The following is a 13,082-nucleotide window of genomic DNA, read 5'->3' on the forward strand; positions in this document are numbered from 1 at the left end:
TGCTGACAGTACCAGCTCGTCATGTCCTTCAAAGCAGAGCTGCAGGTGTGCTGCGTGCTCTCCTCTGGTAGCTCACCCAGCTCATGCCCAAGGCCATCTGGATCAAAGACAGGATGAGACACTGCTCCGGAAACCAGGGCCAAGCTCCTCTCTTCAGCATGGCACTCTGGGGTGGTGATTTGGTCTGCTATTATGTAAGATTCAACAAAAGCTCTATAACAAAACTATTTTAAGTAAGAATGTTAATTGAAGGCTGAGTCAGGCTGCAGCTAAAGCAGAGATGTTTTTGAGAGGCTTGTACTCTTTTTCATTTGGTCTGTATTTTTTCCACTTAATTACAACGTGTGTGGAACAGCAGTTAGCAATAATAGTAACTGGCAGAGGGAAAATGGATGATCAAGATGATCGTCCTCTTGCCTCTGGATCAGCCACTGAAACCCATCCCAGACCTGCACTATTCAAAAGTCATTCACCTCTGAGGCTGCACGAGGCGTATGGGAAGTGCAAGCAGAGCATGGAGCAAAGAGGCAGCTCCTCGTTTCTCCTTATCGTGATGGACTGCAGGTGGTGGGATGTGTTAGGGGGAGGCTCGCTGAAGGATGCCTGTGTGACACCTCCCAAGAGCACATGCAAGACGCCTGAATCAGCAGCAAGTGGCAGCTGTGCAAGCAGCCTCTGCAGCTGCCCCAGCAAGCCCACTGGCATGGCCATTCCTCAAGCAAGACCCCAGGTCCTTCGCAGGACCCATTATTGAAGGTGACTGCTCCTCATCCAGTCCTATTTGGGAGACTAAGTGATACGCAAGCCCCGGCCTTTGGCAAGCTCCTTTAATGACTGGAATTTGCAGGAGGAGACTGAGTTTAATTGCCAGTTCCAGCACAGGTCTACCAGTTATTAATGCTGCTGGTGTTCTTTTAATCGAATATGAACTCAACTGTACTTCCTAGCAGACACCTCCTTCTGGAGCTCAGCATGAGCAGAAGGGATGTGGGTGCCTGGAAAAGGGATGTGTGTGATTTTCTTTGCCCAAAAGTGCACATGGACAGAATGAAGTAATGCAATACAACCCTGCTGTTTAAGTTTACAAATACATCACTAATATCTAAACTTGTAAGTATTGCTCCTCAGCATTGCTACACATACACATACTACTCATATGACAGAATGTACAAGATAAAAATATCCTTTTTTACTTGTTTTTACTTAGCATATTAGACTGCAGTCAGCAAAAAGATAAGACTATGGGCTGGCTCACAGAGAGGAGCATTTCCTCCCTGCTCTGCCTGCCCAGAATGCTCCCTAAGGGGTTCCCGCAGAGGAGGGGCACTGCCTGAGCATCAGGAAGAGAGAAAGGGAGAGAATGAGAGGAAGTGCTGGGAAGCCAAAACCAAATTTTGCTTGCATTCTGTGCTTTCTCAGATTTGGGTACCCTTCTTGTCTCATTGCAAAATTGAAATAGTATAGCTGCAATGACAAGCAGAAATATGAGCACCCCAACAATACCTCAGTGTGCCTGGAACAAACCAAGGCTGCAGCCTAGTGAACCATTTTGCAGCTTTTGCATGTCAATGACCAAAATTCCTCCTGAAGGAAAACTGCTCTGTTCAAGGGACTCTCCTGTAGCAGCTGCCCATCGCTCCTTGTGTTATAGTCCTTTCCCTAAAGAGCAACCCTTCTGAAGTGTGGGGATAGGGGAGCACACCAACATAGCACATCTTGCTAGCCAGCTAGGTGGGCATGTCTGGTTTGCTACCCAGTGTTCAGCAGCTATAAAATCCTAGCAATTGGCAGGGAATCAGAGAGGGAATCCATCTCCCCTTTTGTCTCCCCTGAGTCTTTTTTAACTAGCTGATCTGTGTGGAGGCCAAACCCATCGGCACCTGCCCACCCCGGAGGCCCCAGCCCCTCCAGGTGTCCGTGCCCTGCAGGAAGGACGAGACAACTGCTGCTGTGTGCGTAGAAAAATGGGATTGCGAAATGGCCGGCGCTGCCAGGAAGCCGGGATATCGGCGGCAGCAGTCTCCCTTCAGCTGGGCTGCCTGCCCCACCGGTGGTGGTCCTGCCCTGCCCCAAACTGTGGGGCCACCAGCCATCGAGGCAGGGCGGCTTTTGGGACTGCGAGTTCTTCTGGCAGGCCCGGGAGGTGATTTGCCAGCTGGAGCTGTCAGCAAGCGCCAGTTTGCTGCTTCAGGGGGATGTTTGGGTAATGCAGGAACTCCCATGCTGGAAACAGCATTAATACCCTTGGCCCACACTTTGAGAAGGTCTGGTCCTCGGTTTTGACTTTTATTTTGTGTGAGCACCCTACTGCCAACTCCCACAAGCAGGGAAAAAGCATTTCCCAGCCTGAACTCCCCAGCCCATCTGAGAAAGCCTTTGGCGCAGCCTCCTTGGGGCTCCTCTTTGTGCTTTGCTCACGCACACCAGCTCTTCCACACATGCAGGGAGGGAAGCTCTGCCCCTCTGCAGCTCCTCGGGGCTCTGCAAGCTGCATCGACATGGGCTCAGGGGAATGAAGCACAGACAAGGAATACAACTATCCAGAAGCCTACAAAGAAGGAGCTTTAAGGCCCTCTGTAATTTTTTCAACAGACGATCTGTTTCTGCTCTTATTTTGTAACGTTTCCTGTGGAGTCCTCGCCCCTGTCCAATTTTCTGAGGGTATTTGGAAGCCTGTCGACTCCCGCACAGAAGGCAGGGAGCAGAGCCAGCGCGGTGTCACGGAGGGGTCACTGCTTCCTGGGCTTCCTGTTTATTTTGGGAAGGGGTCACCCGGCCAGCCGGCCGCTCTGCCTGCGCCCCGGGAAGCCCCCGGCCACCACATTCCTGCCCCCCTCGCCCGTGGCTGCAGACAATTGCTGACTGTGGCTCGAAATGCAGAGCACCAAGGCGGGGTGTAAATGGGATAACCCGACATGCCTATTTACTCAGCCTGGGGATAAGGGGCGGAAGCTTTTCCACATCAATTGCCCTTTCTTCTGGTATCTGGAAGTGTCTCTCTGAAGTTTTTCGTTCTCTTCAGAGGGTAGTAACCTCTGAATTTCTCAAGTATTTCCATGATCTTTTCCTCGCTGCTTTTTTTTCCTACTTCTACTTGAAAAGAGGGCATAAAGTCAACTGCACTGTTAAAAACAGAATTGTCTCCTTTTTTAAAGAAAGCATGCAAATTTTTCTCCAAACTGCCTAGAGCAGAGCCCACCAATGGAGCAGAAGCTGCAGCTCACAGGCTCTTGCTGACAGTGGGAGTCCCTGGTAACCAGCCCTGACCAGGCTGTCCAGAGCAAAGCGTTGGAGCAGAATAGCAGCATACGTCGCATCTCCATATTTTGGGACATATCCATGAGCAAATTGTAAGCTATTGTCCTACTGCTGTTTCCTCTTCTAGGCAGGCTCTGCTTAGGTGCCTCGCAGCTCTTCAGAAGTTAACACCAAACAGCAGCATTCAATGCAGCTGTCTTCAAGCAGTTAATAAAAGGCCCCATGTATGGGAAATAGCAGACGCTGAGTAGCTGCTCCAATCCCTCTCAATCCTCTGGCATGTCCTCCTCACACTGAGTGAGTGCAGTGACCTCTCTCCGGCCTCAGTGGAGTATTTTTGTGCCAGTGGCTCTGTCAGCTCCTGCCATCAGCAGTCAGCTCCCGGCTGCAGGGCAGCCGTCAGCATGCCGCTGATGAGCAGCTCTTGGGGAAGCATGCTCTCATCCTGCAAGCCCATGAGTGATGCTCCTGTGAATAAAGTTGTAACTGTAAACATCTACAGGATCAGTAGCTTACCATGAGCCTGTCCAAACCCTGTTTATGTCAACACCCTGTGCCTGATGACACCCTCATTTGCATCAGTATCTTTTTTCCCCCCTACAGCACTAGATTAAACATTGTCGGCCCAAAGTCACCTGCATCTGACTAAATCCAAAACTTCAAGGACTATTCCCAGCCTCTCCTCTCAGTTCTGAGAGAGCAACCTCCATAATTCATTATGAATCAATGAAGGAGAGGTGGTAGCATCCTTCAGCATAATTGTCCTTCCTATCTTGGCTCTGGCCATTTTGATATGACCCTGCAGGACTTCTGCCACAACAGAAGGATGCAAATAAGAGCTATGGAGGAAGCAGTGCTTGTCTGCTGGAGAAGGATGTGAGACAGCCCTCAATCAGAAGGGAATGCCAAGGGCAGAGGTGATCAAGTGGGGAGCACTGGTTTGGACACAGACAGAAGGGCAGGCCCCACGGGGGATAGGTATGTGGGTGGGGCCACAGTTCTGGGACAAGGGTCTGCACACAATCACTGCTGCCAGTGCAGAGGATAAGAGGGAAAGGATAGAAAACCCTGCAGGGAGGAAGAGAAACACAGCAAGATCTCGGTGTGGTTCACTGACAAAAGCAAAAAAAACACATTGTGAGAAGGGGCATGCCATTGATGTGGAGGTGGCAAACGGAGTTCATCTCAAAGAGCTGCCTCGTTACAACCTTTCCTCTCTCCTCCTTCCCTCACCCATGGCACTGGGCGCACCAGAACAAGCAAAAGCCTTCTACAGTGTGCTGGACCCTTATCCATGCCATCATGGTGCTCCTTGGTCAGGGACTGCCCCAGACCTTCACAGCCCTGCACCCCATAAGACATTGTCCAGCATTTGCTGCTCCTATCTATAGCCTTGGTGTGTGGCAGCAAGGGGCGTTTCGCAGAGATCTGGCACAAAGGGACAGCTTCTGTTTCAAAAAAGAGAAAAAATGAACAAGAGACAAATGCATTATTTGTTCAATTCCTGTGCAGTTACTGCTGTAACAGTCAGCAGCTTTGAGGTATTTTTCTTTTTGTGATTTGATACATAAACCACATTTCCTATGTAGCACTGCCACTATTTTTTATCAGTTTTTTGACATTGAGCTTGGTAACATGATTTTGTTGGGTTTTTTTTTCCTTTTCCACCAGAATGAATTCAAAGGCAGCAAATGCGGCAAAACCAGAACGCTGCTCATCTTGACTTTTCCACACAGCTAGTTTTCATTAAAAATAAAGGAAAATAAATACAGATCACATTTTCTGTCCTGCAGTTAAAAGCCTGCCACAGCTCAAAGCTTTGCTTTCTTCTTACCCTGCAGCCTCGCTCAGCTAGCACTCCAGCTCTGCTCATGATCTGAAATGCGCAAACACACTGTTTCTTGGCTTTCCACCAGTATATATAAATATATGTAATTTTTTCCTTCGGAGAACCTGGAGGCTAAAGCAAGAGGGCAAAGGAGTACGTGACTAAAACATCCAAACTTCCTCTTTCATAAGCCATCACATGATGAAGTGCAATTACAATTCCTGCCTTGTCCCTGCCAATTGCAGGCGCATTGCCTCACCCGAGAAACCCGGCTTCTTCCCCCGCCCCGTGTGTGTGTGTGAGTGTGTGTGTGTGGAGGCAGAGATCGCTGCAGCCGGCTTGGCGAGGCTCCAGCTTCGGGCTGGAGAAAGAGGGCAGTGGGTGGAAGACGAAAACAAAGATCTGTTTACTTAGCTTGCATGGATAAATCGTCTTTCCAGCCGGGGAGGGGAGGAGGGAAGAGAAACAGCTTTAAAGGACTTTGATGCAATGTGAAAGGAGGGCTGCTCAGGAAAAGCGAGCCGATGTTAACCCTTGGCTCTCCGGGAGCACGTCGGGGCCACGGCAGGGCTGCCCCCTTCTCCTTGCTCTGCCCTCCAGCCCCGGCCGCCCGCCGCAGGGCTGCCAGGGGCCGTGAGGGCTCCGGGGGCAGCTCCCGGGCCAGCAGCCCCGGCCGCAAGGACGTGCGGGGCTGGACTGGGGGCCGGGGCTGACTTTTGTTTCGCTTATGCACAACCCGGCGCCTCCAGGGCGCCCAGCCGGCCGTGCAGTTGCAAAGTCACCCAACCTGGCACGGGGTCCGGCGCTGCAGCCAGCGCCAGGACGAGCAGGAGGCCGAGGCAGGGGGAAGCAAGGGCTCCCCGCATCCCCGACACCCAGTGCCCGGCCCCGGCGCGGCTGTGCCCGCGGTGCCCGCCCCACGGCCCCCGGCAGCCCGGCCGAGCGAGAGCGGCGGCGCTGGTGGCGGGGCCGGCCCCGCAGCGCCGTCGGGCGGCCCCCAGCCGCGGGGAGGCACCTCCCGGCGGCGGCGACGGACGTCAGAGCTTCCCCGGCCCCGGCCGGCTCCCGCCTCCCGCCCTCTTTCCCTCCCTCCTCCGTAACCTACATAACGCCGTGGGAAGGGCGGCTGGAGCGCCGCTGTCGGGGGGAGCAGCCTCCGCCGTGTGCATCCTGCACGGGCAAAGGCGTGCAGCCGACCGTGCGTGCCGGGATGCGCCCGGTGAGGGGTTGCTTCACCTCCCGCGGCACACGAGGAGAGCAAACACCCTCTCTTGCTCCTTCCCTCGCCCCCACCCTGTGTTTCGGTGAGGGTGCAGGTGGCGGATGAGCGATTCACAGCGTGGAAGGGGGTCGGGGAAACAGGTTTTTCTTTTTTTGGGAGCGAGACGGCGTGTGCTTAGTCTGTGTGAATTTCGCTAATCTGCATTAGAGAACTGCTGGTTTGTGGTTTAAAATGACAGGAAATCTAGAACGTCCTATTTCCTGTGCACAATGACAACAGTTAAGAAAAAAAAAAAAAAAAAAGCTGGGTAATCGTTACATCGTTACATTTATTTCTAATGGCGCCTCCTGCCCCGGCGGGGAGAACAAAGCCGAGCGCTGCTCGGCGGGGCGCCGGCCCCTGCCCGGAGGTGGCGATGACCGGCCCGGCGGGGGGACCTCGCAGCCGCGGGGCGCGCCCGGGGCGCCGTGCCCAAGGTCACGGGGCGAGGGACAGCAGGGGTACGCTGAGCCCCGCACTGCGGGAGGCGCCCCGCGCCCCGCTGCGCCCATGGTGGGAGGTTCGGCAGAGCCCCTCGGCGGTGAGGGAAACAGTAATAAACCCAACAATAATAAAAATAAAACCAGAAAAGAAGGAGGGAACTGCAGGGCACTCCCGCCCCTCGCCTTATCCCTCTCCGCTCCCACAGCCCTCCCCGGCGGCGATACGGGGCGGGGGCACGGCGGCCCCCGGCGGCAGGAGGAACCCCCGGTGCCGGTGGCGGGGGCGCGGGCAGGGGCCGGGGCTGGGATCGCGGCGGCGGCAGCGGGGCGGGGGCGCCCATCGCGCAGGCGCGGCCGGCACTGTCGAAGAATCGTAGCGGCGGCGCGCAGAGGCGGCGGTGGCGGCTGGAGCCCGGCACGGCACGGCGCCGCCGCCAGCCCCGGCCCCGGCCCCCGTGGCAGTCCCCGCCCCGCCCGCCCCGCCGCGCCGCGCCGGCCCCCGCCGCCCCGCGCCGCCCCGTAGTAGCCAGAGAGCGGGGGAGCCGTGCGGGCGGCAGCGGCCGCAGCCCTGCGCCAGCCGCGCAGCGGAGATGCGCGTCCCCGCCGCCCTGTGAGCGCCGCCGGCGGAGACGGCGACGGGAGCGGCGTTCCCCGCAGCGGCTCTGCCTGCCGGGGCGCCCGCCGCGCCCCGCTCCAGCGCACGGAAGAGGAAGGCGAGGGGGAGGGGGCCCGGCGGACGGTCCCGCTGCGGCCGCGGCTCCCGAGCCTGCCCGTCGGGACCCCGGTGACGAGGGGCGGAGGAGGCAGCGGCCGAAGCCGTAGCGGGGGGCGCTCGCCGCTACCCCGGGGCCGGGACATGTCGTCGGCGGCGGTGGCGGCTGCTTCCCGCAGGCAGTCGTGCTACCTGTGCGATCTGCCCCGCATGCCCTGGGCCATGATCTGGGACTTCACCGAGCCCGTCTGCCGGGGCTGCGTCAACTACGAGGGCGCCGACCGCGTGGAGTTCGTCATCGACACGGCGCGGCAGCTGAAGCGGGCGCACGGCTGCTTCCCCGAGGGCCGGGCCCCGCCACCGCCCCACGCCAAGCAGCCTCCGCTCTCCGCCAAGGAGCTCCTGGCGCAGCAGCAGCAGCTCGGCCACCCCTCGGCGGCGGAGGCGGCGGCGCGGCCCCCGCCGCAGCCCCTGGAGCGCTACTCGCTGGCGGCCGAGAGGCCGCCGCCCCGCCTGGGCGCCGAGTACGGCGGCGGCCGGCAGGTCAACGGGATCCTGGTGCCCAACGGCTTCCCCAAGCCCGAGGAGCCGCCAGAGCTCAACCGGCAGAGCCCGAACCCGCGGCGGACGCACGCCGTGCCGCCCACCCTTGTGCCGCTGGTGAACGGTGCCGGGCTCCCCGCCGCCATCGGCGGTCTGGGCAGCCGCGCCGCCGCCGCGGCCGCCGCCTCGCTGGCCGCCATCTCCGCCGCGCCCGCCCCCATGGCCGTGCCCGTGCCCCAGCAGCCGGCGGCGGCGGCGCAGGCGGCGGGGCAGGCGGCGGGGCAGCCCGGCGAGCTGGGGCACAAGCGCCCCGGCTCCGTCTCCTCCTCCTCCTCCTCGGGTGGCGGCGGCAGCGCGGCGGGGGAGCACGACAGTGGCGCCAAGGAGAAGCGCGGCTCCGCCGAGAGCCTGCCGGCGGCGGCGGCGGCGGAGCTGGCCGCGGAGGGCAAGGGCCGGCCGGGCGCCGAGCAGGAGTGGCTGGCCAAGCCCAAGACAGTGCGGGACACGCTGCTGGCCCTGCACCAGCACGGGAGCCACACCGTGGCCTCCTTCGACAGCAAATTCAAGAAAGAGCCGGGCATGGCGGGCGGCAGGCTGCTGGGCTACGAGACCAACGGCTCCGTGGCCAAGCCAGGTGAAGAGCCGGGGACCGGGGGGCGGCGGGGAGGGCAGGGGATGACGGGGCGGGAGGGGCCGCTCTCCAGGGATGCGGGGCGGGGGATGCCGGACGGGTTCGGGCGTGCGGGGCGGTGGCGCGGCCGCTTGGGTGGCCGGGTGCCCGGGGGGTGGCCGAGGCCACCCGTTTCCGCGGTTGCTCGGCGATGCGTTGTGACTGCGCTGCCTTCTTACCCTCCTCCTTCCCCCCTCCTCTGCCTCTGCAGGGGCCCGGGCCGCCCGGAAGAGGAAGCCTTCCCCCGAGCCGGAGGGCGAGGCTGGACCCCCGAAGATCAACGGGGAGGTGCAGCCGTGGCTGCCCACCCCGTCGGAAGGGATGAAGCTGCCGCTGACGGCCACCCCCTTCATGTCGCCCCCGCCGCCCACCGCCTCGCCCCACTCCAACCGGACCACGCCGCCCGAGGCGGCACAGAACGGCCAGTCCCCCATGGCCGCCCTCATTCTGGTGGCGGACAATGCCGGGGGCAACCACGCCTCCAAAGACGCCAACCAGGTCCACTCCACCACGCGGAGGAACAGCAGCAGCCCCCCCTCGCCCTCCGCCATGAACCAAAGAAGGCTGGGCCCCGGCAGGGAGGTGCCGGGCCAGGGGGCCAACGCGGCGGCGGCGGGCGGGCTGGAGCCCGTGCACCCCGCCAGCCTGCCGGACTCGTCCCTCGCCGCCAGCGTCCCGTTGTGTTGTACCCTCTGCCACGAGCGCCTGGAAGACACCCACTTCGTGCAGTGCCCCTCCGTCCCCTCCCACAAGTTCTGCTTCCCCTGCTCCCGGCAGAGCATCAAGCAGCAGGGAGCCAGCGGGGAGGTGTATTGCCCCAGCGGGGAGAAGTGTCCCCTGGTCGGCTCCAACGTCCCCTGGGCCTTCATGCAAGGGGAGATCGCCACCATCCTGGCCGGAGATGTGAAAGTGAAAAAGGAGAGGGACTCGTGACTCGCCTGCGCTCGCTGCCCGACGTCACCTTGAACTCGAACTGCTCGAATTCTGTATATATCTATAAATATATATATATAAATATATATATATCTCCAAGACAAGGGAAATGTAGACTTCATAAACATGGCTGTATAATTTTGATTTTTTTGAATACATTGTGTTTCTATATTTTTTGAAGACAAAAGGTATGTACTTATTATAAAGGCATTTCTTCTAATTCTTCTCTTTTTTTTCTGTTTCGTTTTTTCTTTTTTTCCCTTTTGTTATAGCAACTATTTGTTGTGCTTCCCTGGTGACAGTTACTGTTCAATGTAGGCTGTGACTTGCGCTGCTTTTTTTAGAGAGCACTTGGCAAACCAGAAATGCTTCTAGCTGTATTTGTATGCACTTGTTTCTTCTGTTTTTTCTTTTCTTTTCTTCTTTTTTTTTTTAAAATGCCAAATACACTTTCTGACATTGTAAAGATTGCCTTACTGTCTGTGATTCCTTATTCCTGGCCCCTGTCCTGTAGAGCTGGTCGCATGCAGGCTTGGTCTGAGGCAGCTGGGGACAAGAGTGGCTAGCCAAGGCAGGCATGCCCTTTGCCATCCCACTGGCCAGGCGAGCTTAGGGAGCAGGAGGGCTTTCTCCCAGAAGCGCGTGCCTCAGGTTGTGATGGAAGATCCTCCAGATCCAGTCCCAAATTGCTCACTGTTTCTCAAGGGATGTTGTCACCAGAGTAGGATGTGGAGAGGTGTCCAAGAGGCGCTGTTGAGTTAGGGATTTCTGGGTTTGTTTGGTTTTGGTTTGGTGTTTTGTTTTTTTTTTTCTGTTTTTTTTTTTTAAGGCAAAGTTGACCGCAGTTCTCGTGATCAGTTCTAAGATTACAAAACTGCATTTATTCACCAATTGCATACCATGACATGGAATTTTGATAACAAACTTAGTTACATGGTTGGCGAAGGTGCCAATGTAGCACTGCCATTTCTGAAGGTCTTCAGTGTCACTTGTGGGGCTTTTGTGTCTTTGGACAAAGCTGGGGATGTGGGGAAGAGACTTTATTTTATTTTACTTTAATTTTCAGATAGTGCATATGGATTTTGATTTTGCTTACCAGTCACCTCTAGTGCTGTTGCTATTGTTACTATCGCTGACCCGGTGTTTCCAAGTAGTGGCAGGTACGGTGTGGTACAGTGACAGCAGTGACTGAGGCTCTGCCAAATTGCCCGCGGGCATATCAGTGACAGCCCAAATGTGGGTGGAGGAAACCTGTAATTTCCTTATTACGTATGCTTGAAACAAACCTACTGCTATTCTTTGAAAATGAAAATATAAACTGGTTGAAATGAAAGCAATTAGTGCTGCACATAATGGCCCTGGCCCTGCCTTTTAAGCTACTTTGGAGAACTCTTTTGTAAAGCCACTTCTTTTGATCATGCTTCTGCATCACCAAGCAGACTTCTAAAATCAATAAATCATTGGTTACTAGAAATAGTTCAAGTCTAATAGTGATGTTTTTGTGCTGTTTATAGTTCATTGGCAACGCTGCAGCTGTACGAGCCCTTCTGTCGAGGTGTTTATAACTCGGTTATATGCGGTTGTTTCTGAGCAAAAGGGTGGCGAGGTCGTCCCTTCCCAGGGACCAGCTAATAAACACTTCCAGTATCAGAAGAGGAGGAGGAAAAATCTGTTCAGCCAACTATAAAATTGAAGATTTTTGGGTGCTTTTTACTCAACCGTTCTTATTGTGATAATGTTCAAACTGCAATTTAATGCAGAGTAGTTTTGGGTTTTTTTTTGGAAGACTACTTTTTTTTAAAAAGAAAAGAAATGGTCATTATTAGTATTTGAAGATCAGAACTGCACATGCACAGTAATTTTCTATGAAGTGTTTAATGAGCACACCCACTACATTGTGTTCCATATTACAGGTCAATGTAATATTAGATAAGACTTGCATGATAAACAAATTCATTGAGTCAATATTACGCTTTAAAACTTATAGTCAAGATTGGTGTCTTATGTAAACACATTTAGCCAATTTGAAGAAAACGCACATATATATATATACCTATATATATACCTATATATAAAAAAATGCCAACTGTAAAGGATTCTTTGGAACCACTATGATCTGTGTAAATGTGTATTTAGGCACTTTATTAAAAAAAATGGAATTTGAGCTGATAGATGGTAACAAGTTCTTCAAAGTTGCTTGGCATAATACCTTACGTGGGATGAAGTTCATGTGATTAAGTTGGTTTCCCTACGCTTAAAAAAGAAGCCAAACTGAATTCCAAAGCCTGCCTAAAAGAGCCCCCCTTTTGTGTCATCAGGTGTCCCAGCTGTGAGCGTGCCGAGGGTGAGACCTGCTCCTGACAAAGCACACCCTTGTTTTGGGGCCGAGGGACATTGGTGTGAGAGGCCTGTAGGGAAGCACACCTTCCTCCTCCTCCCGCCAGCCGCCCGCTCCTGCAGATCTGTGACTCCTGGAGAGGATGGAAACTCCCCAGGCGGCGATGCCAGGCAGTGGCCCAGAAACAACATAGATGGAAAAGAAATGGCACACGGTGGCTGTGCTCACTCAGCTGACTTTGAGCCCCCAGCCAAGTCTAATCTCCACCATAAAACTTCAGAACTGCTAAAGAAAAACAAAAACAAAAAAAAACAAAAAACCAAAAACAAAACAAAAAACTAATTTAAAAAAATGTGAGGGTGTTCATACATAGCTCATTTTTCTCACATTGAATGTTGCTTTTTCCTTTTGGTTGCTTTGCTCAGTAATATTCCGGTGGATTCTTCCTTTATTACTACTTCCTGGGCTACAAGCTTTTTTCTTTTTTTCTTTTTTTTTTAATTATTTTGAAGTGCTTTAGCTGCAACAGTGCTACTGTTAATATTCCTTTTTTAACTTTTTAAAAGGTGATACTGTAACTTGTGTAGTATTAAAAGTGTTTTAATGAAGAACGTGTGATTACTATTTTTTTTCCAACCCACTTCCATTACTTTTTTTTTTTTCAAACATACTTTTTCCTAGCAGATTTTTTCAACTGCGTGGTGCTTTTGTTGATAGTTGCTGAACTAACCTGCTGCCGGTTTGGCATTTTATGGATTTTCTTTTTTTTCTTTTTTTTTTTTTTTCTGACACTAAGCATAAGGAAACTAAGAACTTTAAATACTTACTGCATTTTTTTCTGTATATATAAAAAAAGAAGAATGAAAAGTTGAAAAAACTATAGTTGTACAATATTATTTAATTTTTTTTTTAAATACTGTTCTGATATTTATTTCAAAACAGACAGCATTGTGGGACAAGAAGGGATGCATGGAGCTGGTGGGTGCTGCCCTGTGCCTGGGTCCCAGGGGTGGGAAAGGTGCCACACAAGGGAGGCTTTGGCTGCCTTTGCAGTGGCCTCAGAAAACCTGGTATGTTTGGGAGCTCTCTTTTTAGA

The 13,082-nt window shown here is 54.3% G+C and overlaps 1 protein-coding gene across 2 annotated transcripts; it reads left to right on the forward strand.

Annotated features, from left to right (window-relative positions):
* Positions 1 to 7,179: 7,179 nt before the first annotated feature.
* IRF2BP2 (interferon regulatory factor 2 binding protein 2) lies at positions 7,180 to 12,594 on the forward strand. Of its 2 annotated transcripts, XR_010358906.1 has the most exons (3): positions 7,180 to 8,679; positions 8,927 to 9,836; positions 11,967 to 12,594. XR_010358906.1 is itself a non-coding variant. In XM_064413815.1 (2 exons), exons 1-2 carry the CDS (start codon positions 7,647 to 7,649, stop codon positions 9,646 to 9,648), a joined length of 1,755 nt encoding a protein of 584 aa, XP_064269885.1. In that variant the 5' UTR covers positions 7,180 to 7,646; the 3' UTR covers positions 9,649 to 11,124. The 2 variants fall into 2 exon arrangements, 1 of the variants encoding a protein (XP_064269885.1); XM_064413815.1 differs by lacking the exon at positions 11,967 to 12,594 and having other exon boundaries at positions 8,927 to 11,124.
* The last annotated feature ends 488 nt before the right edge of the window (positions 12,595 to 13,082 follow it).

Source organism: Passer domesticus, chromosome 3 (genome assembly GCF_036417665.1).
Source record: "Passer domesticus isolate bPasDom1 chromosome 3, bPasDom1.hap1, whole genome shotgun sequence".
NCBI classification, from domain to species: domain Eukaryota; kingdom Metazoa; phylum Chordata; class Aves; order Passeriformes; family Passeridae; genus Passer; species Passer domesticus.